Consider the following 23,648-nt stretch of genomic DNA (forward strand, 5'->3'; position numbering starts at 1 on the left):
ATTTATAATTTTCTTTATGAATTTTTCTGTAACTTAATTCGCTCTTGTCTGTTTATGGTGTGCATTACGGATTAGTGTTGAGATTTACGATGACCGGTTAAAAAGTGACAGTTGTTAAAGTTTGATTACTAAATATTGGATTTTTGATTAACACTAATTGAAGTGTACTAGTATTACTGTGCTACTACACTAACACGAATTGGTATTAGTCTTTAGGGTCTTTAGTCCACGTAAAAACTAATTGGTTAAAGCTCAACGAACGTTCGATTCTTAGCTAGTGCTAATTGATAATGTTGAGCTTCCACTCAATATTTTGCACCCTATTCCTAAACAAATTTCTTAGGACTCCTGTTACTCACTTTAAAAATGGATAACATATATAGAGTTAAGTCTAAATTTTGAACCACAGACAAATTTTCTCTAGACGTTTCACAAATACTTTTCGTATACATATTTAGCTAGGTACATGAATATTATTGTCGGAACTACTAGGCTTTCACAATTCATTCTTCTTCACTTTTTTTTCGACTTTCGAACAAAACACTACGCGTGGCATGCATAAAGAAACTCCACGGTATATGGAGGAACACCTTAATGATCATTCCATATATAAAATATATTTAAGCACTTAGACAGCATAAATTCTTGCTAATTGTATAGATTTGAAGTAATGATGGGTTTATAACCTTTTTATTGATAGAAATAGTATATTATATATGTGAGTGATTAAGTCGACCCCAAAAGGTACGGAGGAGAAAACAAGCATTTGATTCTCTCTTATATTTTTTTATGCATCCTTCACTAATGATGGTGGAGAAAAAAAGAAAATACCCAACTAGCAAATATTTGTCAAAACCGAAATAATTGTCATACAAAAATATTTGTATAGTTTTAGTTAATTAAATAATATTCCTCACTTTTCATGGCTTATATAAGAAGGTGACCAGACACAGATCAAAATGCAGCAGCAACTCCTATCATCACCCATCTCCTTTAAAGTTCTATTTTGCTCTTCTTTCATTTTGTTCATAGCTTTGTAATAATAGTCTTCTTCTCTAAAGGCTCAATAAGAGGAGGTACTACTAGTACTACATTTCTCTCTATTTACTTATATTTTAAAATTATTATCAGAAACTGGTTTTAATAAATTCAAAAGAGTAAACTTAAAGATGTTTAGTCTGAATTTCGTTCTTTCACTTTAGAAGAATAATAATCAAAATGAAATTAATATGAATAGCTTACAAGTTTCGATTCAAATTCAGATTTTAATCAAATACTGTCACTCTTTGAGTAAAAAAAAAATCGATGTAGAGTCTTTCACACTTACGTATTTATTTATAATTTGGTTCGGAGTTTATAAGTTTCTTGTGATCCACTCTGTCACGGTCCAAATGGACGATTTCTAGTAATAATTAAATGTTTATGAGAAGAAACCAAAAAAAAAAACAAAGTAAACTAATTGTGGTTTGTAACTAAATAACAGATGGGTGAAACCGCTGCCGCCAAGAACCATCACCACCACCATCACGGCCACCAAGTCTTTGACGCGGCCATACACGATGTAGTCCCTCCACAACCGGCTTTCAAATGCTTCGACGATGATGGCCGTCTCAAAAGAACCGGTTACATTCTTATACCAAAGAACTAAAAATGTCAACTTTTTCGTTCATTGTTTCATAAAACGCAAAACAAAAACGTGTTTTTCTTTTGTTTCCTATTGTAACCATTAGGGACCGTTTGGACGGCAAGCGCTCACATAGTCACAGCGGTGATCGGATCTGGAGTTCTCTCGTTGGCATGGGCGATTGCACAGCTCGGATGGATCGCTGGACCTGCGGTGATGCTATTGTTCTCTTTAGTTACTCTCTACTCTTCCACACTTCTCAGCGACTGCTACAGAACCGGCGATGCAGTCTCTGGCAAGAGAAACTACACTTACATGGACGCAGTTCGATCTATTCTCGGTAATAAATAATGATTTCAATGCTCTGTTTTGGTTCTGCTTTCAGCTCTCTGTTTTTTTTTGTTATAATATTGATTTCAACGCTCTGTTTTTTTTTTAAAGGTGGGTTCAAGTTCAAGATCTGTGGGCTGATTCAGTACTTGAATCTCTTTGGTATCGCCATCGGATACACAATCGCAGCATCGATAAGCATGATGTGAGTTTTTTTTAAGTTTCTTTTCGAAACTACTCTTCAGAAACAAAAGTTTTTTAACATTTTGGTACTCTCGGATGGAACATGCAGGGCGATCAAGAGATCGAATTGTTTCCACAAGAGCGGAGGGAAAGATCCGTGTCACATGTCGAGCAATCCTTACATGATCATATTTGGTGTGACAGAGATCTTGCTCTCTCAGATTCCTGATTTCGACCAGATTTGGTGGATCTCCATTGTAGCAGCTGTCATGTCCTTCACTTACTCTGCCATTGGTCTAGCTCTCGGAATCGTTCAAGTTGCAGGTGAAAAAACTAACTAGAAAAGACTCCCATAATCTTCATGACAGTTGAAAAATGCTAAACCCTAAATGAATTGAAAATTCTCTCAGCAAATGGAGTTTTCAAAGGAAGTCTCACAGGAATAAGCATCGGAACAGTGACTCAAACACAGAAGATATGGAGAACTTTTCAAGCACTTGGAGACATTGCCTTTGCTTACTCTTACTCTGTTGTCTTAATCGAGATTCAGGTAAAAAAACAAAACTTTCTTTGAACAAAGATTCAATGTTTTTAAAACCGAAACTAAAAAGATTCAACCTTTTAGGTAAAAGTGTAAAACACATCTTTTCTTTGCTTAAAAGATTCGATTTTTTGTGTGGGAATCTAGGATACTGTAAGATCTCCACCGGCGGAATCGAAAACGATGAAGAAAGCTACAAAAATCAGCATTGCTGTTACCACCGTCTTCTACATGCTATGTGGATCAATGGGTTACGCCGCCTTTGGAGATGCAGCACCCGGAAACCTCCTCACCGGTTTCGGTTTCTATAATCCGTTTTGGCTCCTCGACGTGGCCAACGCCGCCATTGTCGTCCACCTCATCGGAGCTTACCAAGTCTTTTCTCAGCCCATCTTTGCCTTCGTAGAAAAGTCAGTCTCAGAGAGGTTTCCAGACAACGACTTGGTCACCAAGGAATTCAAAATCAAAGTTCCGGGGTTTAAGTCTCCATACAGAGCAAACGTTTTCAGGGTGGTTTTCCGTTGCTGTTTCGTCGTTTTAACCACCGTGATATCGATGCTAATGCCGTTTTTCAACGACGTGGTTGGGATCTTAGGAGCTTTAGGGTTTTGGCCCTTGACGGTTTATTTTCCGGTGGAGATGTATATAAAGCAGAGGAAAGTCGAGAAATGGAGCACGAGGTGGGTGTGTTTACAGATGCTTAGTGTTGCTTGTCTAGTGATCTCGGTGGTCGCCGGAGTTGGATCTATCGCCGGTGTAATGCTTGATCTTAAGGTCTATAAGCCGTTCCAATCTACATATTGATAATTGACGATGACAATCGACCATGAACAAAAAAAAATGGTGTGTAGATTTTTTTTTTCATTTTAAGCATTTGGAAAAAAAAAAAATGTGTATAATGTAAGTTTCAATTCCGTATGGTCTCATCTTTTTAATAAATTTTAAAATATGTTTTATAAAAAGTGTAATTCGTGTGTTTTCGTTAATCTTAGAAATCCTTAAGTTGCAAAAAAGACGAAGAAGAAGATCCCCACTACACATGTATAACCAAATAATTATAACCACGTAATTTATAGTAATCGAGTTGTGAATTTTCGTTTGTAATAAACTAATAATTATATGACTTAGGTTTTTGATAAACATGGTGATGGTAAGATGGAATTGGAATCAAAGTGACACTGACGTCTCAAAGATTTTTGACTGATAAAGTGAAGTTGAAAAGAAGCAATTTGGATGGTTTAGCATAAAAGAGAATTTCCTCAATAGTAAAATTAAGCTCTCCACCCAGCCTATTTTTAATACCCTACCTCACTTATCAAAAAACATGTAGGGTTCTTGGTAATGATCAGAATCTTTGAAACTTTGAAAGTATCTACAATTAACACACGCTTCTGAAAACAACCCAGAAAGGTCAAAGGTTTGGTACTAATACATCTAAAGTTCAGACCAGAGAAATGTAAACATGCCTTCCTCGTGCTCTCGATTATTCAGTCCTCAGTCACAGAGGTAAACAGTTTCTTACAGAGAGAAAGTTCTGAACTGAGAGATTGAGAAGATGCAGAGAGTTCATCATCCAACAGATGCTTGAGTGGCTTTCTATGTTGAGTTTGTGCTGCTTAATGAGGCAGCCGCAGCTTCACGCTCCTGCCGGATTCGTTCTCTCTGTAGAGATTCAGTGTAAACGACATAGAAGCAGAAAACTAAAGTTAGTCAAAATGAAATGCGCAAAAAGGGAGAAATTAAAATAAATAAACAACATTAAAGGTATTGGCAATACATGATCCGAATTTTTTAATTTACAGAGCCAGATCTGAGAGCATACTTCATGCTACCTATACAAATAACCGATTGTTCCAAGATATAGTTAGCTTCTATGACATTTTTTTGTTCTGAGAAATAGATTTACGTCTGCATTTAGTAATATGACTTGTCTGTATATAATAAATCTTAGCAACAACAGAACTCAACATCTACAACGTTACTGCTCGTTTTACCTCCAGAATTTGGCTACCTGATCAACCACAGAACAGTTTTCTCGAGTCAAATAACTATAGGAGCGGACCTTTACATGGAACACTATAAAACGGCAAAAGAGATTTTGAGTCTTTAAGAACTGTTGACTAACTTGCCCTCTCTCAAAACGTATCAGAACTAGTTACCATGATCATCAAACATAGAGTTAATCTACACATTTGGAGGCATTGAGAACATAACAAAAAGCAGAAAGTGGTCACTGTCTTGAGAAAGTTAAATCTACAACATACCCGTCTCTCCCAGTAAGGCAAGAAGCACACAAAGTCATAGACTGGAGTAATCGTTTGCACCAAAACAGCGTTTATTCCAGTGAAAAGCAACAGTCCCATCAAAGGCCTTGTTCTGTGAGGCATCTTTACTCCAAACTCTTAAGTATCTTCAGCTCTGTAATCATTTTAGTTATATCCTAACTTGGTTTTATCAAAACAAAATCAAAGCAAAAGCATTTCCTACCGAGTGTTCCAACATAACAAATATCATTGGGGTTTGCTTTAAAGAGACTTACCAGAGATTGTGGAAATCAATTCTGAAGAAAATTCCAGTAACGAATCAACATACCTGTAGCAGAATCACACCCCAAAAAAAAAAAAACCGAACAACAAAAGATTATTGATGGACAGAATCGAATCATTTAAGATAAGCTGCATCCTTAAATTTTCGAAATAGTAACAAACAGTAATCGACATGATAAAAATGAGAACAATTCGAAAATGGAGTTTTGACTTACGACGGAGGTGCTAAAGTGATCGTCGACGACGAAGAGGGGGATCGGTGGTTTAAGCAGATTAGGTCTCTCTTTAATTTCTTTAACGACACCGTTTAAGTAAGTGAGTCATAACGGTGGATAAGTGCGCAACGTGGCTAATTACTCAGCCAAGAATTATTTTCCAACGTCCGATTTTTGTCACCTCGTCTTCTACTTTTTTTTCTCTAATTTTTTTTTTCTTTTGTGGAGAAGAAATACAGAGCAAAAAATAAAAATGAATAAAAATTGAAGAAATCTCATTTCATCCGCCATTAACGACCTCTCAAGGTATCTCAGATGGAAACATTCCTATATGTTCTTGGATTTTGATTTCCACCGTCGATTAATCGAACCTGTAAGCTTCTCTTTTATTTCCCGCTGAATTTTCCTAGGTCTCCTTATAGAATTAACTGTCGGTGAAACTCGATTGGTGGCTTAATTTTCCTCTCAGTAGTGCCATTTCCCTCTATATCTTCTTCCTTTTTCTTCTCCATGTATACATTTTAAGCTATTCTTTTTCTCTCTGTCTTTATGCTTATTATGGATTCATACCTTTAATCTATAAGTATCTGGTAAAATTGTGATCCTTCATGTTGGAAAGTGATTCAATTTAACATGTTTTTTCTCAATCTTGTATTACAATTTCCTTTAGTACGTGTTGATTGTTTTCTTCTGTCTTTGCGATTCAGGCTTCCGTGAGCATGAGAAGAGCGATTGGAGGTGTTGCTGCAACAGGCAAGTATTGGAAGCTGTTTATTGGAATGTTTTTTCCTGATCTTTTGTCTCGCCGTAGCTAGTTTGATCATTACCTAGCTCTGCAATGAGTTAGTGTTGTAATAGTTTCCTTGTTCTCAGATATGTTTGCCTTGCATAGTATGTGTCAACCAATGCGGTCTAGGAGAAAATTGGCGATGTTGTTTGAAGGATGTAGACGGTTTGTGAGGACAACATGTCGAGTTTCGATCCCTGGTGTTTCTTCGGGAAATGAATCAAAAGCACCTCCAAGATTCCTGAGGGATAAAAAAATAGTTCCAGATGCGGATCCTCCCCATTTGGAAGATATCCATAAGTTGTATCGACTTTTCGAGCAAAGGTCAATATTCCTACACAATCTTTTTCACAATTGAAGTGAGCATATATGATCTGTAAATCTAATGGCTTTCTTCTTCTTCTTCTTCTTTCGTGCAGTTCTAGACTCACCATCTTGACCGGAGCTGGGATTAGCACAGAATGTGGAATTCCTGATTATAGAAGGTTATTATGTTTATTCATTTGATTGGAAAATGGTTTGCATTCTCGTTCAGATGGTTTGGATTTAATCAAGATGCTTGATTTCCATTTTCCCTTTTGTTACATCTCTGGTTCCATTTTGTAATAATTTCTGACGAGTGATTGTTTGGTGCAGTCCCAATGGAGCATACAGTTCTGGTTTCAAACCAATTACCCATCAGGTGATCTGAAGGCAAGATCGATGAAATCTGTGCGGTAGTCTATGTAAACTCTAGATCATGTTATTGGTGTCTTAATCTACAGTCTACCCACAGGAATTCACTCGATCAAGTCGAGCTCGTAGGCGGTATTGGGCTAGGAGTTATGCTGGATGGAGACGGTTTACTGCAGCACAACCAGGCCCAGCTCATACTGCTTTATCATCACTAGAGAGAGCTGGACGTATAGATTTTATGATAACACAAAACGTTGACAGGTAAATATATCAGTTCCTCATTTGTGGGATTTCTGTTGGATGTTGTTGACTCTAAGCTCTAAGTTTTTAGGTTGCATCATCGTGCTGGGAGTGATCCGCTTGAATTACATGGCACGGTATATACTGTCATGTGCTTAGATTGCGGCTTCTCTTTTCCCCGAGACTCGTTTCAGGATCAGCTAAAAGCTCTCAATCCTAAGGTCAGTGTATACCGTAGCTCGAATCAACTGAACTAATGTATATCTCGCAAATTTACAACTTACAACGTTATTTTGTACCGTAGTGGGCAGAAGCAATAGAAAGTATTGATCATGGAGATCCAGGATCAGAGAAGAGCTTTGGCATGAAACAAAGGCCTGATGGTGATATTGAGATAGACGAAAAGTTTTGGGAAGAAGGTTTTCATATACCAGTATGCGAGAAGTGCGAAGGAGTACTAAAACCTGATGTAAGATTGATTATATGGCGTGAGGCTGAACAAAGCTTTGTGGCTCTTTCCTTATCATGGTTTATTTTTTTGAAGGTTATATTCTTCGGAGACAATATCCCGAAGGAAAGAGCTACTCAAGCAATGGAAGCAGCGAAACAGAGCGATGCATTTCTAGTGTTGGGTTCATCTTTGATGACAATGTCCGCTTTTCGTCTTGTCAGGTAATGCGAGAGAATATTCTCTACAGTTTCGAGTTTGCATCTCATTGAGAAGCATCTATCCTTTTGCAGAGCGGCTCATGAGGCTGGTGCGATGACTGCAATTGTAAATATAGGCGAAACCAGAGCTGATGACATTGTTCCTTTGAAAATCAATGCTAGGGTTGGTGAGGTAAACAGTAGTATTCATCTCTTCTCGTTTCTTCATCCTTCTAAAACTTATCATTCTGTGATCGGTTTGGTGCAGATATTACCCAGAGTTCTTGACGTGGGATCGCTCGGTGTCCCAGCTATATAGACACAATGTCCAGATAAGAGATCAATCAATCGAGTGAATATGTAACATTTGAGTTCACCCATCTTGATTCAAATCATCAATGAATACTTCTCTCTTATTGCTATGTATCTCAAGTTGTATTTTTAACTATAAATAAAGGATAATCATTCTTAATGCATATACTTGACTTCCAACCGAAGCTTGTCTGAACCAAAAGAGAGAGAAAGATTCGATAATACAACATCTAAAGTTGAGGCAGCTTACAGTTGCAGAACATGGTGTTCTGTCAAAAGGCTTTAAGCAGATCCACAAAAAAAAAAAACAGTTAAGTAGTCATCTTCTACTAGACTTTACTACCGATTACACATGTGTTAAACCTAAGAAAGATCAGAGAGCGCCTTATCGATATCCCCTGCGTGGTTTCGAAGAGTGTTCCACTGCAATGTATGAAAACGTCAAGTGCAAGACATAAGCAGATAACAACAACAAGTAGACTTGTAGAAATCTTAAAAAATGGGAGAGGGATGTTAATTACCTGATCCACGCTTAGAGAGATACCTGCAACATATAACAAATAGTTGTCGATATCAACACGATTATGTGAACAAAAGAAACTAACAGCTCTAGAGACAGGCTTGGGAAAGAACAAATCTTTGTTAATCACTTTCATGTTAAACAGCTAGCATCAACACTACACTAGTACATAAAACATTCTCAATCTGCAAAACTGCCCATCATAAAACCGTAAGATCTACTGTAACTTCAACGGTTGGATATTTCTCCATCCCAGACTAGGTGCATAAACTTAACAAACCAAAACATAACAAAAAACTAAACTAAACTATAAGACGAGGAAACACATTTTTAGCAATGGTGAAATAGTGAGAACAAGAGGAACACTCACGAGAAAGACGAAGAATTTACCTTTCTTGCCGGGCAAAGTTTTTCCGTCCTTGACATAGAACTCACGAATGTCAATCCAAATCCGCCCGTTCCAATTCCTCACAGAGACTCTCCTATTCTTAGATATCTGAATGTAAACAAAACAAAACAATCATAAACCCTAATTTGAGCACAACCCTAAATTGAGCAAACCCTATTGAACACAATCAGTACTTAATCGAAACCCTAACACTCACTGTTACTATGGTAGATACGAGACTTAAAATGTTACAGAAAGAGAGAGAGAGAGCAGACTAACATTGCAGACGACTATGTCGTCAGACTCGTCGGAGGAGTCGGTTGGCTTTGCGACTTTCTTAGCCGGCGCGTGGGTTTCAGATTCGTCATCTGATGCTCGAACATCCTCGTCTTTTCTTTTCCCTTTCGACGACATTTTTCTCGAGCAAATGACCTGTAAAAACGGTAAAACCCAGAAAGCTCTATTCAGACCAAAGTAAATTCGCACGCACAAAAATCCGAGAAATTAAAAAAAACGAGTAAACGTCAGAGAGACCTGGTCGTGACGCTGAAACGGTAGAGAAAAAGTTCACTTCTTCTAAGAAAGATAAGACTCTTTGAGAAGGTTTTCACAGATTGCTCTCATTCTCTGAAGGAAAGTGAAACGCCATGTCTCTTCTCGCGTATTTAGGAATGCGTTCACCGCTCACGCGCAGATTAATTAGAACAGTTAGATTCAAAACGCAGTTTTTAAAACGCGAGTTTGAGAAAATGGGCGGCCAAACTTAAAAGGCGGAAGCTTTTTAGTTTCCCAACTGGAAAAAGGGAAAGAAAAAAAAGAAAAAAACTAAAAGAGTGGACTTCGTGTAGCTCTTCACGGATCTCCCAATTCTCAAGATTTTATTGTTTTCTTCTTGTTGGATTGGATAAAGTGGATAGATGGGGAATTTGTTCGTGAAGAAACCAAAGATTACGGAGGTTGATCGAGCGATTCTCTCTCTCAAAACCCAAAGGCGCAAGCTTGGTCAATATCAGCAACAGGTTTTTGATATTCTTCCCTCGCTTGCGATCTTTTTACGCGCATTTATAGGGCTTGCTTTTGCTCAAATTGTGTCTACTTCTGGAATCTGAGATTAAAAGGGTGATTGAGTTGTTTGATTCACCAATAGATCATGGAGGGTAAAGGTTTCATTGTTGGAAACTAAACGTGTTCACTTTCCAAGGTTTTGGCTTGTTCAAAGATTGGATTTTCTTCCATTGTTGTCAAATGGGTGAATGAAATTGCCTTCAGAATCCGTCTTGGATCCAAATTTTGGATCTTATGCGATGCTAATGATAGTTTAGTTATGTCATCATCGGTTGTTAATTAGTGAGTTTGCTCGCTGAGAAGTGGAATGCAATTGCAGTTTCTATCTTGTAAACTTAAGATGTACTTTCTTTCTCTTAAACCCTCATTTCTTTTAAACCCTTCGTTTAGCTTGAGAAAGTGATTGAAGCCGAAAAGCAAGCTGCAAGAGACTTAATTCGTGAGAAGCGAAAAGACAGGGCTTTGTTAGCATTGAAGAAGAAACGGACGCAAGAAGAGTTATTGAAGCAAGTAGATCAGTGGGTCATCAATGTCGAACAACAAGTAAATATACTTGATCTCTTCTTATCGTCTCACTGTTTGTATAACCTTATTGCTATATAAATAGAAGTGTTTTTCTTTTCCTACCTGATTTTGTCTTTTGGAAGAAACCTAAACAAAAAATATTTTCACCTGTCGTTATGACTCAGTTGGCAGATATCGAACTTACAAGCAAGCAGAAAGCAGTCTTCGAGAGCTTAAAGCAAGGTAATAGTGCAATTAAGGCGATTCAGAGCGAGGTCAATCTTGATGATGTTCAAAAACTAATGGATGACACTGCCGAGGCCAAGGCTTATCAGGATGTGAGTTAATAAGCGTTGGTGTTCCGTTTTGTCTGCTTATTGCTATAATGCTATAGTCTTTTCTCTCTGCAGAATGTGCATATTAGCCGAGCTTCTCCTAGTTTGTTTCGTTCATGGTCTTGAGTAATCTTTTGCTTTGTCTAACTGTTAAAATACTTGGATTTTAGGAGCTTAGTGCCATATTGGGGGAGAAACTATCTGCAGAAGATGAAGAAGAGATCTTAGCAGAATTCGACAACCTGGAAAACCAGGTATGTAGTTTTCTCTCGTTTCTCGGATAAGAACATTGCTGGATTATGAACATTCTGTCCCTATTGATCTGTCTTCAAGTACCATTTACTCTTTTATGTTAGTGAATGGAGTGAATTTGTGATATATAATGTTTGTTTCTTTGTTTAAAAGCTCATTGCTGAAGATATGCCTGACGTGCCTACACCTGAGCTCGTGCCTGAAGAACCCGAGAAACTGGATCTCCCTGATGTGCCAACAAAACAACCCGTTGCTCCCAATGCAGAAATCGCATCAACAAAGAGAAAAGGTTTTTTTTTTTGTTTTTGGTTCTTTTTTCTCATTTGTGGTACTTGTATAAGTAACAATTGCTGCATACAAAAGAACCCTTAGACTCAGACATGCCTTTGTTGTTGCAGTTCTTGAAGAACCTTTGGAAGCTTGATTCAGAAGAGAAGAATCTGATCCGACTATATATCCCCATAGATATTTAATCATTCTTTGGACACTTTTCCTTCTAGGCTCTTGAAGCTCCATGTGTATTCTTTTCTTACCCTGCAGCTTGTAAAGAACCAAGTCCGTTCTTGGAATCTTCTCTGTGTGAATGGTTTAGTTGTTCGTAAAATCGATTCAGAGTCTTTGACCTGAACGTCTGAAAGTATGCTACAAATGAAATTGTTTCTAAATTCGATTCAGAGTTTTATTGCATTTCTGTCATTAACATATTTTTTCTGTTAAACTAAATTTAATCAAAACTGACAAACTGAAGAATTTTGGATATTGTTAAAGACTAAAGAGTAGTAATTTAATTTGGGACGGCTGAGAAATAGACTACACTATACTGTATTTTATACCAAACCGTATTAAGCTGATGATGATATACATTATACAGTAGATTATAGTTGGTTTTAACTTAATCTAATTAAATTACCAAAAAAGGATAAAAATCCATAAACCAAAAAAACCGGTACGGAAACGAGAGTATAACTGAACACACTGCACAAATCAATCTCTCGGTCTGGGTTTTGCAAGCGCTATATAGGGTTTAAGAGCTATGGCTCTCTAAGCTTCCTTTGGGAATTTTCATCGTTCTTAGGCTACTTTGTCAACGCTTCTGCTAAATTCAGGTACCTGATAGTAAGAATATTAAGAAATGAATTTCATTTTTGTGATTTCTCTCTCCCTGTAGCCATAGATCTCCTAGATGCGTAGAAAAAATGTTTGTGAAAATACCTCAGAGATGGTTTGATTCGAGATTCTACTGCGTTTAATCTCATAGATCTCGCCCCCAATTTTGGTTTCGAGGGTTTTGTGAAAAGTTTATCGATTTCGTCCCTTTCTGGTTGTATTTTCCTCCAAATCCTAAGAAAATGTGGATCCCAAGCGAAATTTCCTTCCCAGACTTCGTCAAACTCTTTGCGATGCCTTTTGATTTTTGGTTTCGAAAGCAATGATTGGATATGAATATTCATGGAATTTCAAATTTCCTAACGTCAATATGCTCTCTTGTCAAATGATATTAGTTTATTTCACTTCATAAACTCAATGTAGATCCTACAATTTGAAGCACTTCATTGCATATTTTCAAGTAAGGAAAGATCCTATAACATGAGCTGTGCTTTTTAATTTCTTGCTAATTATCAGTTTTGTTGAATCAGTTTGTAGTTAAGGAATGAGCTTAGCCTTAATCTTTTCCTTTCTTACCACTTCTCTATGCACGTTATAAGCTCGTCTTGTTGCTTTATATCGGCTGTTTTTTTTTTGCTTTGTTTGGCTTCAGGTTTAGTCAGAAGCTGATTTGTGATTTGAGATGGCGACAGAGCAGAGCGGATTAGAAGATCAGGAGAGCCAACCAAACCAAGTGGCTCCTGGTTTTGTAGGAGCAATTGAAGAACAATACAAGAAACTCAGAGATCACGCCGAAGCTTATCCATATGTTTGGGGTTCTTATACTGTTGTCTACGGAGGTCTTTTCCTTTGGACAGCTTATAGATGGAGGAAGCTGAGGAGAACCGAGGACCGTGTTCGTGGTCTTCAGGCAAAACTTAGGAAACTCGTCGAAGATGAACAAGCAGCAGTAACTGCCTCTAAATCTGCTCAATCAGTGGACAAGTCTTCTTCAGTTTCCGACAAGACAATGCCTTAATTTATAGTAGTTTATAATCAAAACCATTGTCTCTGTTAGACTTATGACGAGGTTAGTTTCTTCCAACCGAATCGATATTCCTGGGGTTACTCTGTTTTGTTACAATGCTTTTTGTTATTTACCCGCAAAGAGTTTTATACAAAGTCAAATTCATGTACATGACTGAAGAAGAGAAAACGCTGAAAAGTCATTTAAGCTTTGTCGTTCTAGCTGACTGAGACTCCAACAAGTTAATGCCGTAAGCCCTGATTATTAGTTTGCATTTGCATTTCTATGTTATAATAGCTTTGATCTTTCTCTTTGTTAGTTTCTTTTTTCTAACCGAATCACCATCACCAGGTTTAACTTTGTGCTGTTTAACTATAAACTTTTATGTATACTGTATATCATTTTTAAACAGAGTACATATACACTTTGATGTACATGAATGAAAAAGGGCAAGAAAACGCAGAGATGTTAAAACTCTAAAAGGTCATGTTAAGCGTTGTTGTTGTTGTTCTAACAGATGGAGTTTCTGGTGCACTGTAACGCTCCAGCTGAAGAAGTGAGTTCTTTAACGGTTTTAGCGTTCGCTACTGTGAACCTTTGAGATGGTCCGTAATTGGGCCGGGCTTTTCCAACACCTTTGTGTAGGCCGAAACAAGCTCCATTCTCGAAATAATCATTCACCGAGTAGAATTTCCATTGCATTTGATCTCCTTGGCTATGTTTCTTCCAAGTTATCTACAATTAATTACAACAGATTCGAATGTTTAGATTAGATGAGAAGAAATTTTCGTTAGCAATTCAGGTTTCGCGATTACGATTATGAAACGCACCTCTTTGCTTCCGGATTTTGGTGCGACGAAATAGTTTGATTCGCTCTTCACACGAGGGCTCATGCTTCCTCCAATTGCGTATTGAGTCCATCCTTGGTAATAGTTATTTGCGACATGAGCATATCCATGTCGCACTCTGCACAATTCACATAGACCGTCAATAGAAATCAATTCGCAAAAAAATAGTTTGGACTTATTATTATTGGGATCCTCCGTTGATAAAAATAAATATACCTTGGCATTCTCTGGTTGCAATTAGGACCAAAGTGGTTAAACACAACAGTGACTCTCATGTCTTTGTCTCTTACATAGCCATCATCATGTCCAAGAAGCATGACCTTGTCCTGGTTCCTAAACCAATTGTTGGACACTGTGACGTCAGTACTCCCTCTTGTGACGTCTAATAGACCGTCTTCGCAATCATAGAGCGTGTTGTGGTCGATCCACACTTTCTTAGCCGTGACCAGCCTGATTGCGTCGCCGTCCACTTGTCCAAGTGGAATGATCTTTGAGTCCGGTCCCATAACTGAGCTTGGTTTATGAGCTTTACAATCATGGATCTTAAGTCCATGAATGATCACATCCGTGGCTTTGTAGACTATGAGACAACCGGGACCCTTGATGTGAGCGCTCACACCGCGACCATCGAGCGTCGTGAAGCTGCTGATTAGTAGCGGTTTATGAAGTTTGATCTTCATGTTTCTTTTGAATGTGATCCATTTCTTTCCTTTGATGAGCGTTGCTCCGTATCTAAGGGTTCCTGGTTTAGGGCTTAAAGGATCATCAGATGGGTCGGTTACTTTGTATTGTGTGACTCCTTTACCGATATTTCCTGTCATTTTTCCAGCAAATCCGACCGAGCACCGAGCCAGCTGATTTCGGCTTCTACGCCAATGCGGGTTTGGTCTCCAGCATTTGTCCATTACATTCAGTTCCGTGGCCTCCAAGACATTTGCCACAAACAAAACGATGAGGAGTTGGACTAACGCGATGTTCAAGAACGCAACCATGATTCTTGCTTGGTTCGAGATGTGAATCAAGATTCAAGAAGAATGTTGAGGTTAATGATTACAAGCTATGTTGTTTTGAATTTATGTGATCTAGAGATGGAGTTTATATATGTGAGAGATTGAGTTTGTTTCTTTTTAACCAAAATCAAGTTAGTTTTTTGTTTCTATTTAGTGTGAGTTCATGAAGAACTAGAGAATTTGTAAGTTGTAACAACTTGGAGCAACCTTCTAAAAGTAAAAACGAAATAGTACAACTATATTTTTTTGGTTTACTATATTTAGTATTGAAATGATAAGTTTTGTGATTTGCACTGAAGCTAATTCGATTCCTAAAATATATATTCGGTTATTTTTGCATAATATTCGCACACAGCAATAGTTCTTACAGCTGTTGACAAAGGAAAAAAGTTTAGTTGGTTTGTCTATCCATAACAAGTGTGGTTTTTTATTTAAATATTCGTCTTGTCTTCTAACGAATATGTTGCAACTTCCACGAAACTCGAATATATAACAATGACTAAATATTAGAAATATATACAGGATAGTATGTGTAAGGTACATGTATATAAACACATAACTAAAAGTTGAAGCTCTTCTTCTTTAATTGTTCTTCTTTCGATGTCTTACGAGAAGGAGCTTGCAGCTGCTAAGAAAGCCGTCTCTCTTGCTGTTCGTCTCAGCCAGGTACTAAAGTAACCAACTCTTTTCTCACCACTTCATCAGTCTATATTTTCATTACAAATTAAGATTGATTAATGACAGATTATTTATATCTGTGGGTTGATCAGGAAGTGCAGAAGTCTTTGTTGCAATCAGACGTCCGGACAAAACCTGATAAGAGTCCGGTTACAGCTGCAGATTATGGTCAAGAAAAATCCACAATTCTGTTGTGAATCGGTTTTGATTGGTCAAATCAAACCAGTCGTAGTTGACCAAGCCTAATGATAAATGCAGGATCTCAAGCTGTGATCAGTCTTGTGTTGCAGAGAGAACTTCACCCTGAACCACTATACTTGGTTGCTGAGGAGGTAAGCAAAACTCATAGACAGTCTCTTAATTATAAGACATCGAATCACACGAAACCAAAGTCTAAATCTTTCTCTGTTATGTTTTGCAGAATACAGAAGACCTGCAAAAGGATGGCTCTGAGGCATTTTTAGAAAGCATCACTAAGCTTGTGAACAATGCTCTAGCTTCTGATGAGTCCTACGCCGCCGTTCCTCTTTCAATGGAAGATGTGCGGAAAGCGATAGACCACGGGAGGTCACAAGGCGGTTCCAATGGCCACCACTGGATTCTTGATCCTATCGATGGCACAAGAGGGTGAGAAGTCTTGAAACTCAATATAGAAAAAATCTTCTCTTTTTTGGGGTCAATGTTGAAAATTCTCATTTTTATAGATTTGTAAAAGGAGAGCATTACGCCGTGGCATTGTCCTTGCTTGTGGAAGGAAAATTAATGCTTGGTGTCATGGGTTGCCCGAATCTTGAGAATCACAGGTTTTCTTCTTCTTCTTCTTCTTCTTCTTCTTCTTCTTCTTCTTCTTCAGATAAAGTTGGCTGCCTTTTCTTTGCAACAGCAGGAGAAGGAGCTTATGTGCAATCGCTTGAAGGCGACTCTCCTGCACAGAAGGTATATTATCAGCATTTTACTGTTCCTTAGGGCTGCTTCATTTCTCCTTTTGGGTGTCTTTAAAGAAAGTTTGATAACAGGTGCAAGTGAGCAACATTGAGAATCCTGAAGAAGCAACTTTTGTCGAATCATCTCATAAACCAATCCCCATCCACACCTCTATTGCCAATGTATAACATTTTCTGTTTCAATTTAGTTTGCTTCGAGCCGATCCAAACAAATATATTATTATTTTTCGCTAAACTTACTCTCTTACGGTAAGCAGAAACTTGGGATCAAAGCATTACCTCTAAGAATCCATAGTCAGGTAAAGTACGCAGCTCTAGCTCGAGGAGACGCAGAGATATACTTGCGTTTCACTCTCAAGGGTTACCGTGAGACCATATGGAACCATGCTGCTGGTGCAATCATCACCACAGGTATGCACTGCATAAGAACTTTTGCTCTAAAGCACATTACACCGCAAAGTTATAACAGATTGAGACGCAACCTTTGTACACGTGCAATTTGAAGTTCACCAAGTATTGCTGCTTTGGAATATATATAAGAATATAGATTCAATTCCTGTCGGATGCAACAACTTTCATTAATATAACCGGAAGTACATTAAAAAAAAAAAGTCCTATGAACAAACTGATGTGAGTAATAACCTTGTGCAGAAGCTGGAGGCGTAGTTTGCGATGCGGATGGGAATCCCCCTGCCTTCTCGAGAGGAAAGCATCTTTATCTCAAAAGAGGGATCGTGGTTAGCACCAAGAAGCTCATGCCACGGCTCTTGAAGGCCATCAAAGAATCAATGGAAGAGGAGATGCAGGAAGATGAGATGCACATCTCTGCCTCTGAGACACAACTGACACTGTAATATATGTACTGTATGAAATGGTAACTAGTCTACATCACACATTACTACCAGATTCTGAAGAAGTCTGTGCTCTATCAAAGAAGTTGTATGTTTTTGAATAATGAAAGTTTCGCAAAGTAGATTATCTTTTACATTTTATTACACACAGCATCTGATAAGAGTGTCTATCTAAAGAGGAACATCTGATGGGTAATCTTGTGGGTGACTTTTGATCGTCTGCCTCACCAGAAGTTCCTGTTCCCTGAGGTTAGAAGGAGGAACATCGTAAACATCTGAGAACATTTCCTTCAGATTCGGCTTTTCGGACTTCTCTGCAACCCGGAGAGCTTCTAACATCTGTTTACAAGGAACAAAAAGGATCGCATGAATCAGCATATATAAACCCAAAGTCAAGGTTTTTATACAATGCATGAATCAGCATATAAAATGCTCAAGAAAGAGGTTTTTTTTTTGTTACCTCTTTCTTGATTCTGCATCTTAGATCCGATTCCGCTTCATCCCTCCACCAGCCATTACTTTCAATCCATGTCCTAAACCTAGACAGCGGGTTTCTTGCTTTGCTCCACCACTCTATCTCATCTGCAGAGCGGTACCTAGTGGAATCATCTGACGTTGAATGGTGTCCTACGCGGTACGTTAAAGCCTAATACGGAAAAAAAATAAAGAATTTGAAGTTGTTTGTGTTTTGGGGTTGCATCTTAATTATATCAACATCAAAGTTACCTCGATCAAGATTGGCCTCTGTTCTCTAATTGCCATTTCGCGAGCTTCACACAATGCACTGTACATAGCAAGTGCATCATTTCCATCAACACGTATACTTCGAATTCCATAAGCACGGCCTTTCACCACTACACCATCACCTGTTGGCCATTGTGTTTGCAAAAGTATTGTAAAATCCAAAAGACTTTAAGAAAGACGAATCCAAATGAAAGTAAATCATCCAAAGGAAAAGAAATGGAGTTACTTCGGAACTGATCTGAGGTGGGAGTACTGATTGCCCAACCATTGTTCCGGCAGATAAATAAAACAGGTGCTTCCATAACTGCTGCAAAATTCAAAGCACCATGGAAATCTCCCTAGAAAAAAAAAAAAAAACATTATTTGATTATCCACCTCCGAGTTTTCAGAAAGGCTCAAGCCAAGTTTTTTTTTTATTTCACCTCACTCGAGCCACCATCGCCAAAAAATGTGACTGCACATGCATCCTTCCTGTCCATCTTTAAGGAATAAGCAGCACCAACCGCGTTTGGTAACTGTGTACTGCAGGAACATGAAAGAGAAATTATAAGAATATAGATCAGTTGAGTAAGAAGAATGTGATGTCAAAGCTATACGCGATTGTTGCAGAAACGGTAAAATAGTTGAGCTTATTAGAGCCGTAGTGGACTGGCATCTGCCTGCCTTTTCCATTATCAGATTTGTTCCCGAAACACTGGTTTGCAAATTCTTGAAGGGTGAAACCACGCCATAGCAGAACACCAGGCTCTCTGTACTGCAGATACAACAAAAGACGCCCAAATTATCAATCCTCATCTGTTTCATTAACTAAAATGTTATCCTTCGAAATGGTAAATGACTGTGTATTTATCATATAAGAGTGATCCAAAACCTGAGGAAAGATAACATCTTCAGGAGTGAGAGCTGCAGCTGATGCAATATTAATGGCTTCTTCCCCGATTGTGGTGGCGTAAAAGGAGAGTCTCCCTTGTCTTTGAGCTTCGTAAAATATGTTATCCATTATTTGAAGAGTAACCATATCGCTATATATCTTCACCGCTACTTCCTCGCTAACCTATAGACCGAGGATTAAGAAAAAAGACCTTATTCAATTTAAAGAACGTATATAGAATTCACAAAAGTAGGGAACTGATTCTTTTATCTTTTGACTGTCTACCTGAACAAACTGGCTGTTGGTGATTAGTTGGCCATTGTCATCAAGAACACGGTAGCAAGGTACACGCTCTTTATTGGATTCTGATATGAATTGAATCTCAGGTGTGAAAGCTATCCTTCCTCCAGGAAAATCCATGACCTGCACTTTGAGAATAAATGGAAAATGTAAACACAACAAGAAATCTGAAGTTTCCACAGACATTATTAAAAAGAAAACCAGAAAACTAGTAAATCTCTGTGATCTATCAATCATGTGTTCTAATTCATAAGTTGAGTCTTCAGCAACAGAAATATAGTTATCAATGAAAAGTTATAAAAAAAAAAAAAAAGCGACTAAATTCAGGGGAAAAGTGTATTAGGAAACGATCTAGTGGACCCGGAATAATAAAAAGTAGTAGATTCCATATGAGTGATTAAACAGTAGCTATGAACTTTCACTCAAACAACCTAGAGAGTATCGAAGTCATCGAATAATCTCTGCGTAAGACACTGAGCAACTTTTTATAATCTAAACGAGTAATCGGAATCGGTAACAATGAATGAATGCACCTGATTATTGACGTCTTCGTGAAAACCAATACCCGAGAGCTTCTCTGCCATGGTGTTACACAAACGACTAATTGGATTCTGTGATACTCCAATACTCGGAGGACCATGCGGTAGGTTTTGGCGGAGATGACGAGCCCCGTGGCTCGGAGAAACGAAACCGAGCTTATGTTTCAGAATGTTTAGGAAAGCCGATTTCGATGAAGAAGATTTCAAATGCTGAGCCATTTCGAAGAAATTTTTTGTGTTGTGTCTGTAGAGAAAGAGAGAGAGAGACAAAAGGGGTTGGTGTAGAGTGTACTTGTCGAGAGTGTTTCCCTTACACATTTGATTCCTTAATTTCTAAAGTGGAATCTTTGGGAACCGCGATCACGGCCATTGTCAAACGCTAACGCACAAACTGAGATCGTGCTTCGTGACCGCGTGTCTCCAAAGAAGACTCAACGATGCAAGACAAATGTGGGCCAGAATATTAAATAACTAAGCCCATTAGTTTACTATTCAATGGCCCACTAAGTAAACTGACTGACCAAACTTATTTTGGTTTACAGTTAGCTTAACATTTATCAGAACACCAGTCATAATGAAACTAGAGAAGCTTCGCGGATACAACAAGCGAGAACTATTTTCTTCATAGAACGTTGAAATATCCAAAGGCAGCTTATATTCACAACATGGATTTCCTCAATTTTCATTAAACAAGTTATTGTCGCATACGAAAACATAGGAAGGGAATGGACAAAGTAACAATGAGAGATCTCCCCGTTTCTATATGCCAAAGATAAACGAGAGAGAGAGAGAGAGAGAGAGACCGGTGAGAGCTAAGCCAGGCCAGACAAGCCGAGACGATCAGCAACATTGTACATAACGAGCTTATCCCATACAGGGCCAAAAAGTTGTTCTCCTCCTATCGAGAATGTCAATGCCCACGCTGTAAGAAGAGCTGTGAAGACACTGAAGCCAATTGCTGACCTAACAACATCTACAACAGCACAAGATTTCAAAGGTGTGAGAGAGGAGATTGTACATCTTTCATATCTGATAAAAAAATAAACAAGACAAAGAGATACAATAGTCTGAATCAACTTAAATCAGAAGTAAGGACATAACTCAAAACAAGAATGGTCATCATTTCGTTTCTGAATCAACATTACGGCAATAGTAATTTAAAGCCCGTCTCGACCAGAGACATAAATTTACCAAACGTATAATAGTGTCTCACAGATCAAATAACGATGCACTGTTGAATAACCTCATTAGCCACTCGATTATCAGTCACTCTCCATTAACCTACTATATCTTTAAAATAAGAAAGCTAAGCCAAAAAAAAAACTTCTGCTTTCAAGAAAAAACTTCTGCTTTTAATAAATCCAATGGGCATCTACACTAAATATCAAGAATGGCTCAGTTGGTCATAAAATCTAGACTTAAGTAGGCCAATATCAAATGCTTGGACAATCAACCTTAAAACTCCAATGGACTTATCATGTATCCGTGCGTACAAGGTAGTTTGAGTATAAAACTCGCAATTCAATAACTACAAGGCTGAATACTAGCAAATCAATAGCAATCACAATACAATACTGATCAATAAAGATCAGCAAGATTGTACGATTTCAGACGATTCAGATTCCAGATCAAAAGATCCTAATATAAGATGGAGGATAAACCCAATATCACGGGATAGGAAAGATCGGAAGCAAGAAAAAAAAAAAACAAAATCGAAAAGTAATCTGTAAATAATCTAAAAAACTTACAACTACGGGTTTGAGGGAAAGCCCGAGAGTGACGGAGAACAGGCCAGAAGTAGAAGCAATTGACAGCCCAGAGCCACGGCAAGAGAACGAAACCGAACTTGTAGAATCGACGAGCGTAATCCACCGATGCTTCCTCCGTTAAGCCCAACGGGCCATCGATGGTTGGCCAAACCTGCGCGGAAGAGATTATAGAAGACAACGGGTTCGGCATTGGATTACGATTTGAACTCTGATTGTTGTTAGGGCTCAGATTGGGGTCGTCGCTCCGTGAAGCCTCCATTTCTTTGTTCAGCCACTCACGAGACAGGCAAAAAAACTCGGGACGAATAAAGAAGGTGAAACCATTTCTTTAGTTGAACACCTTCAAGCAACGACGTCGTTTTGGGTTGGGTACATACTCCTCACTTTTTTTTTCTTTTAATGTAATGTACAGTAACTTGTATCTGGATCTTTGATCTCAAAAAGTGAAGACTAATCACAAAATCCACAATCTTCAAAGAAATTCCACAATACTTCAATCACTTTTGATATTCCAAGCAAACTATTTGAACACTCAAAATGTAACTTTTAACATCAGCAAGTAGTTATGGACTTGAGAAGCTGTTAGTGGTTTCCATAGACTTGACACTTAGTGACTTGGAACAGATTCAAGTTACTATTATCGGCAACTTTTTCCTATCTTACAACTTACAAGACTACATGAGATTGTTTGGCTAGCGTTGGATACACAAGAATCAACGCATCATACCAAACAGCCCCGCGGCTAAATAGACCAGATAGAAAATGGGTCTACTTTGGAGAGATTACTAGTATACGGTATGATCCTTCAAGCTACTAAGCGCCAATCTCTGACCTTTTTTTGCTCCATTGCTAGATCAACACACCAGTCCCACTAGAGATTTCTTCATTTTCTTCAGTAAAATCGAGTGATTCGCCATAATACTCATGAGCATCTTGCCTTACAATAGCCGATAAACCCATTTCGCCATTGGACTCAAGACCTTGGACTAGGATTCTAAAGGAGGATCTATCAGGCTCATACCCTATTGATTGCATAAAGGCGTAGCAGTCCATGACAAGATCAAACAGCTTATGATTCAGAAGAATCACCAAGAGAGTGTTGAAGCCTTCAATGTCACCCATTAAACTATTTTCTGATTTCATAGCGGAGTAGAGATAATTCACCTCTTCGAGCAGGCTATTATCCGCCATTACCGTGATCAAATCTGCGTACAATCTCACCTGAGGCTTGTACCAATACTCCTTTCGAATCTCTTCGAATACCTAAAAACGATCCCATAAATTGAGATTGAACACAAAACACATTCAAAACATGATGGAGAATCGGAGGGGGAGATAGAGAGACACAGAGAGGGAGACGAACCTTGAGAGCTAGAGAGCACTCGTTCTGGCGTAGGAGTTCCCTGAGAACGGCGACCATATCGAATTTCAAGAGGCGACGGAATTTGGAAACGATTACACGATCAAGCATCACAGAGGAAGATGGAGACGTGGAAGAAGGAGGAGGAGGAGGCTGAGGATTGGCTCGCTTCAGGGCTTGAACCGCTTGAATCGCTTCGATACTGAGCATCCGGCCTCTCTGCAATGGTTTCCTGTTCTTGCTACGGTCTCTCATCTTTATCTCCATAGCTCGCCGGAGGATCGGAAAACGGCCGCAGACTCCACGTCGTATCACAAATCCAAGACGAAGAATCTCCTCTCCGCAACTTCGCAGTCCTAATCCTTCCATGTTCGCCGTTAGGCTCTGTCTCCGTCTCCTCTGTGGTGTGACGAAAATAGTAGAAAATGACAATGGCTAAAAATTACCATTACTACT

The 23,648-nt window shown here is 38.5% G+C and overlaps 11 protein-coding genes across 11 annotated transcripts; 5 read left to right on the plus strand and 6 right to left on the minus strand.

Annotated features, from left to right (window-relative positions):
• Nucleotides 1–961: 961 nt before the first annotated feature.
• LOC18017236 (amino acid permease 2) lies at nucleotides 962–3,596 on the plus strand. The gene is made up of 7 exons (XM_006399329.2): nucleotides 962–1,076; nucleotides 1,484–1,622; nucleotides 1,731–1,964; nucleotides 2,066–2,159; nucleotides 2,247–2,461; nucleotides 2,548–2,687; nucleotides 2,826–3,596. Exons 2-7 carry the CDS (start codon nucleotides 1,484–1,486, stop codon nucleotides 3,480–3,482), a joined length of 1,479 nt encoding a protein of 492 aa, XP_006399392.1. The 5' UTR covers nucleotides 962–1,076; the 3' UTR covers nucleotides 3,483–3,596.
• Nucleotides 3,597–3,990: 394 nt separating this feature from the next.
• LOC18017237 lies at nucleotides 3,991–5,499 on the minus strand. Its single transcript, XM_006399331.2, has 4 exons — nucleotides 5,440–5,499; nucleotides 5,218–5,270; nucleotides 4,943–5,096; nucleotides 3,991–4,340 (listed from the first exon to the last, which is right to left on the minus strand). Exons 3-4 carry the CDS (start codon nucleotides 5,063–5,065, stop codon nucleotides 4,275–4,277), a joined length of 189 nt encoding a protein of 62 aa, XP_006399394.1. The 5' UTR covers nucleotides 5,066–5,096; nucleotides 5,218–5,270; nucleotides 5,440–5,499; the 3' UTR covers nucleotides 3,991–4,274.
• Nucleotides 5,500–5,667: 168 nt separating this feature from the next.
• On the plus strand, nucleotides 5,668–8,444 carry LOC18017238 (NAD-dependent protein deacylase SRT2). The gene is made up of 11 exons (XM_006399332.2): nucleotides 5,668–5,812; nucleotides 6,147–6,192; nucleotides 6,313–6,550; nucleotides 6,646–6,711; nucleotides 6,863–6,908; nucleotides 7,002–7,162; nucleotides 7,233–7,362; nucleotides 7,446–7,610; nucleotides 7,686–7,813; nucleotides 7,883–7,982; nucleotides 8,058–8,444. The coding sequence occupies exons 1-11, from the start codon at nucleotides 5,771–5,773 to the stop codon at nucleotides 8,106–8,108; spliced, it is 1,173 nt and encodes a 390-aa protein (XP_006399395.1). The 5' UTR covers nucleotides 5,668–5,770; the 3' UTR covers nucleotides 8,109–8,444.
• On the minus strand, nucleotides 8,242–9,682 carry LOC18017239 (RNA polymerase II transcriptional coactivator KIWI). Its single transcript, XM_006399334.2, has 5 exons — nucleotides 9,544–9,682; nucleotides 9,289–9,441; nucleotides 9,012–9,117; nucleotides 8,623–8,645; nucleotides 8,242–8,524 (listed from the first exon to the last, which is right to left on the minus strand). Exons 2-5 carry the CDS (start codon nucleotides 9,421–9,423, stop codon nucleotides 8,465–8,467), a joined length of 324 nt encoding a protein of 107 aa, XP_006399397.1. The 5' UTR covers nucleotides 9,424–9,441; nucleotides 9,544–9,682; the 3' UTR covers nucleotides 8,242–8,464.
• On the plus strand, nucleotides 9,626–11,852 carry LOC18017240 (vacuolar protein sorting-associated protein 20 homolog 2). Its single transcript, XM_006399337.2, has 6 exons — nucleotides 9,626–10,028; nucleotides 10,465–10,617; nucleotides 10,764–10,916; nucleotides 11,084–11,167; nucleotides 11,319–11,454; nucleotides 11,564–11,852. The coding sequence occupies exons 1-6, from the start codon at nucleotides 9,927–9,929 to the stop codon at nucleotides 11,587–11,589; spliced, it is 654 nt and encodes a 217-aa protein (XP_006399400.1). The 5' UTR covers nucleotides 9,626–9,926; the 3' UTR covers nucleotides 11,590–11,852.
• A 1,073-nt stretch (nucleotides 11,853–12,925) lies between these two features.
• Nucleotides 12,926–13,521, plus strand: LOC18017241. Its single transcript, XM_024155752.1, has one exon. The coding sequence runs from the start codon at nucleotides 12,955–12,957 to the stop codon at nucleotides 13,288–13,290; it is 336 nt and encodes a 111-aa protein (XP_024011520.1). The 5' UTR covers nucleotides 12,926–12,954; the 3' UTR covers nucleotides 13,291–13,521.
• A 341-nt stretch (nucleotides 13,522–13,862) lies between these two features.
• On the minus strand, nucleotides 13,863–14,947 carry LOC18017242 (pectate lyase 1). The gene is made up of 3 exons (XM_024155751.1): nucleotides 14,343–14,947; nucleotides 14,109–14,244; nucleotides 13,863–13,913 (listed from the first exon to the last, which is right to left on the minus strand). Exons 1-3 carry the CDS (start codon nucleotides 14,945–14,947, stop codon nucleotides 13,863–13,865), a joined length of 792 nt encoding a protein of 263 aa, XP_024011519.1.
• A 1,001-nt stretch (nucleotides 14,948–15,948) lies between these two features.
• On the plus strand, nucleotides 15,949–17,630 carry LOC18017243 (probable SAL4 phosphatase). Its single transcript, XM_024155750.1, has 6 exons — nucleotides 15,949–16,146; nucleotides 16,236–16,441; nucleotides 16,519–16,750; nucleotides 16,831–16,920; nucleotides 17,016–17,169; nucleotides 17,410–17,630. The coding sequence occupies exons 1-6, from the start codon at nucleotides 16,060–16,062 to the stop codon at nucleotides 17,610–17,612; spliced, it is 972 nt and encodes a 323-aa protein (XP_024011518.1). The 5' UTR covers nucleotides 15,949–16,059; the 3' UTR covers nucleotides 17,613–17,630.
• A 14-nt stretch (nucleotides 17,631–17,644) lies between these two features.
• Nucleotides 17,645–20,357, minus strand: LOC18017244 (2-oxoisovalerate dehydrogenase subunit alpha 2, mitochondrial). Its single transcript, XM_006399341.2, has 9 exons — nucleotides 20,058–20,357; nucleotides 19,510–19,647; nucleotides 19,225–19,407; nucleotides 18,950–19,107; nucleotides 18,776–18,875; nucleotides 18,580–18,691; nucleotides 18,336–18,475; nucleotides 18,070–18,255; nucleotides 17,645–17,948 (listed from the first exon to the last, which is right to left on the minus strand). Exons 1-9 carry the CDS (start codon nucleotides 20,280–20,282, stop codon nucleotides 17,781–17,783), a joined length of 1,410 nt encoding a protein of 469 aa, XP_006399404.1. The 5' UTR covers nucleotides 20,283–20,357; the 3' UTR covers nucleotides 17,645–17,780.
• A 293-nt stretch (nucleotides 20,358–20,650) lies between these two features.
• Nucleotides 20,651–22,156, minus strand: LOC18017245 (probable gamma-secretase subunit PEN-2). Its single transcript, XM_006399342.2, has 2 exons — nucleotides 21,812–22,156; nucleotides 20,651–21,036 (listed from the first exon to the last, which is right to left on the minus strand). The coding sequence occupies exons 1-2, from the start codon at nucleotides 22,089–22,091 to the stop codon at nucleotides 20,876–20,878; spliced, it is 441 nt and encodes a 146-aa protein (XP_006399405.1). The 5' UTR covers nucleotides 22,092–22,156; the 3' UTR covers nucleotides 20,651–20,875.
• Nucleotides 22,157–22,401: 245 nt separating this feature from the next.
• Nucleotides 22,402–23,623, minus strand: LOC112086759 (pentatricopeptide repeat-containing protein At1g62350). Its single transcript, XM_024156441.1, has 2 exons — nucleotides 23,196–23,623; nucleotides 22,402–23,095 (listed from the first exon to the last, which is right to left on the minus strand). Exons 1-2 carry the CDS (start codon nucleotides 23,559–23,561, stop codon nucleotides 22,682–22,684), a joined length of 780 nt encoding a protein of 259 aa, XP_024012209.1. The 5' UTR covers nucleotides 23,562–23,623; the 3' UTR covers nucleotides 22,402–22,681.
• Between the last annotated feature and the right edge of the window lie 25 nt (nucleotides 23,624–23,648).

This window comes from Eutrema salsugineum, unplaced genomic scaffold (assembly GCF_000478725.1).
Source record: "Eutrema salsugineum unplaced genomic scaffold, Eutsalg1_0 scaffold_2, whole genome shotgun sequence".
NCBI classification, from domain to species: Eukaryota; Viridiplantae; Streptophyta; class Magnoliopsida; order Brassicales; family Brassicaceae; genus Eutrema; species Eutrema salsugineum.

Coding starts and splice junctions, on each gene's coding strand:
- LOC18017236 (XM_006399329.2), top strand. CDS start 1,484: ATGGGTGAAACCGCTGCCGCCAAGAACCATCACCACCACCATCACGGC. Junction 2,160..2,246: donor GCAGCATCGATAAGCATGAT/GTGAGTTTTTTT, acceptor TGGAACATGCAG/GGCGATCAAGAGATCGAATT. Junction 2,462..2,547: donor CGGAATCGTTCAAGTTGCAG/GTGAAAAAACTA, acceptor AAATTCTCTCAG/CAAATGGAGTTTTCAAAGGA.
- LOC18017237 (XM_006399331.2), bottom strand. CDS start 5,065: ATGCCTCACAGAACAAGGCCTTTGATGGGACTGTTGCTTTTCACTGGA. Junction 4,341..4,942: donor TGCCTTACTGGGAGAGACGG/GTATGTTGTAGA, acceptor GAATCTCTACAG/AGAGAACGAATCCGGCAGGA.
- LOC18017238 (XM_006399332.2), top strand. CDS start 5,771: ATGTTCTTGGATTTTGATTTCCACCGTCGATTAATCGAACCT. Junction 6,909..7,001: donor TCAAACCAATTACCCATCAG/GTGATCTGAAGG, acceptor GTCTACCCACAG/GAATTCACTCGATCAAGTCG. Junction 7,163..7,232: donor ATAACACAAAACGTTGACAG/GTAAATATATCA, acceptor CTAAGTTTTTAG/GTTGCATCATCGTGCTGGGA.
- LOC18017239 (XM_006399334.2), bottom strand. CDS start 9,423: ATGTCGTCGAAAGGGAAAAGAAAAGACGAGGATGTTCGAGCATCAGAT. Junction 9,118..9,288: donor ACGACATAGTCGTCTGCAAT/GTTAGTCTGCTC, acceptor GTTTACATTCAG/ATATCTAAGAATAGGAGAGT. Junction 8,525..8,622: donor TCTCTCTAAGCGTGGATCAG/GTAATTAACATC, acceptor CATACATTGCAG/TGGAACACTCTTCGAAACCA.
- LOC18017240 (XM_006399337.2), top strand. CDS start 9,927: ATGGGGAATTTGTTCGTGAAGAAACCAAAGATTACGGAGGTTGATCGA. Junction 10,618..10,763: donor TCATCAATGTCGAACAACAA/GTAAATATACTT, acceptor GTTATGACTCAG/TTGGCAGATATCGAACTTAC. Junction 11,455..11,563: donor CGCATCAACAAAGAGAAAAG/GTTTTTTTTTTT, acceptor TTGTTGTTGCAG/TTCTTGAAGAACCTTTGGAA.
- LOC18017241 (XM_024155752.1), top strand. CDS start 12,955: ATGGCGACAGAGCAGAGCGGATTAGAAGATCAGGAGAGCCAACCAAAC.
- LOC18017242 (XM_024155751.1), bottom strand. CDS start 14,947: ATGACAGGAAATATCGGTAAAGGAGTCACACAATACAAAGTAACCGAC. Junction 14,245..14,342: donor TGCAACCAGAGAATGCCAAG/GTATATTTATTT, acceptor TGAATTGTGCAG/AGTGCGACATGGATATGCTC. Junction 13,914..14,108: donor CAAAATCCGGAAGCAAAGAG/GTGCGTTTCATA, acceptor GCCTACACAAAG/GTGTTGGAAAAGCCCGGCCC.
- LOC18017243 (XM_024155750.1), top strand. CDS start 16,060: ATGATAAATGCAGGATCTCAAGCTGTGATCAGTCTTGTGTTGCAGAGA. Junction 16,147..16,235: donor TATACTTGGTTGCTGAGGAG/GTAAGCAAAACT, acceptor TATGTTTTGCAG/AATACAGAAGACCTGCAAAA. Junction 17,170..17,409: donor TGGTGCAATCATCACCACAG/GTATGCACTGCA, acceptor AACCTTGTGCAG/AAGCTGGAGGCGTAGTTTGC.
- LOC18017244 (XM_006399341.2), bottom strand. CDS start 20,282: ATGGCTCAGCATTTGAAATCTTCTTCATCGAAATCGGCTTTCCTAAAC. Junction 19,648..20,057: donor ACGAAGACGTCAATAATCAG/GTGCATTCATTC, acceptor CTCAAAGTGCAG/GTCATGGATTTTCCTGGAGG. Junction 18,876..18,949: donor ACCGTTTCTGCAACAATCGC/GTATAGCTTTGA, acceptor ATGTTCCTGCAG/TACACAGTTACCAAACGCGG.
- LOC18017245 (XM_006399342.2), bottom strand. CDS start 22,091: ATGGAGGCTTCACGGAGCGACGACCCCAATCTGAGCCCTAACAACAAT. Junction 21,037..21,811: donor TTTCCCTCAAACCCGTAGTT/GTAAGTTTTTTA, acceptor GTGCTGTTGTAG/ATGTTGTTAGGTCAGCAATT.
- LOC112086759 (XM_024156441.1), bottom strand. CDS start 23,561: ATGGAAGGATTAGGACTGCGAAGTTGCGGAGAGGAGATTCTTCGTCTT. Junction 23,096..23,195: donor AGTGCTCTCTAGCTCTCAAG/GTTCGTCTCCCT, acceptor GATCGTTTTTAG/GTATTCGAAGAGATTCGAAA.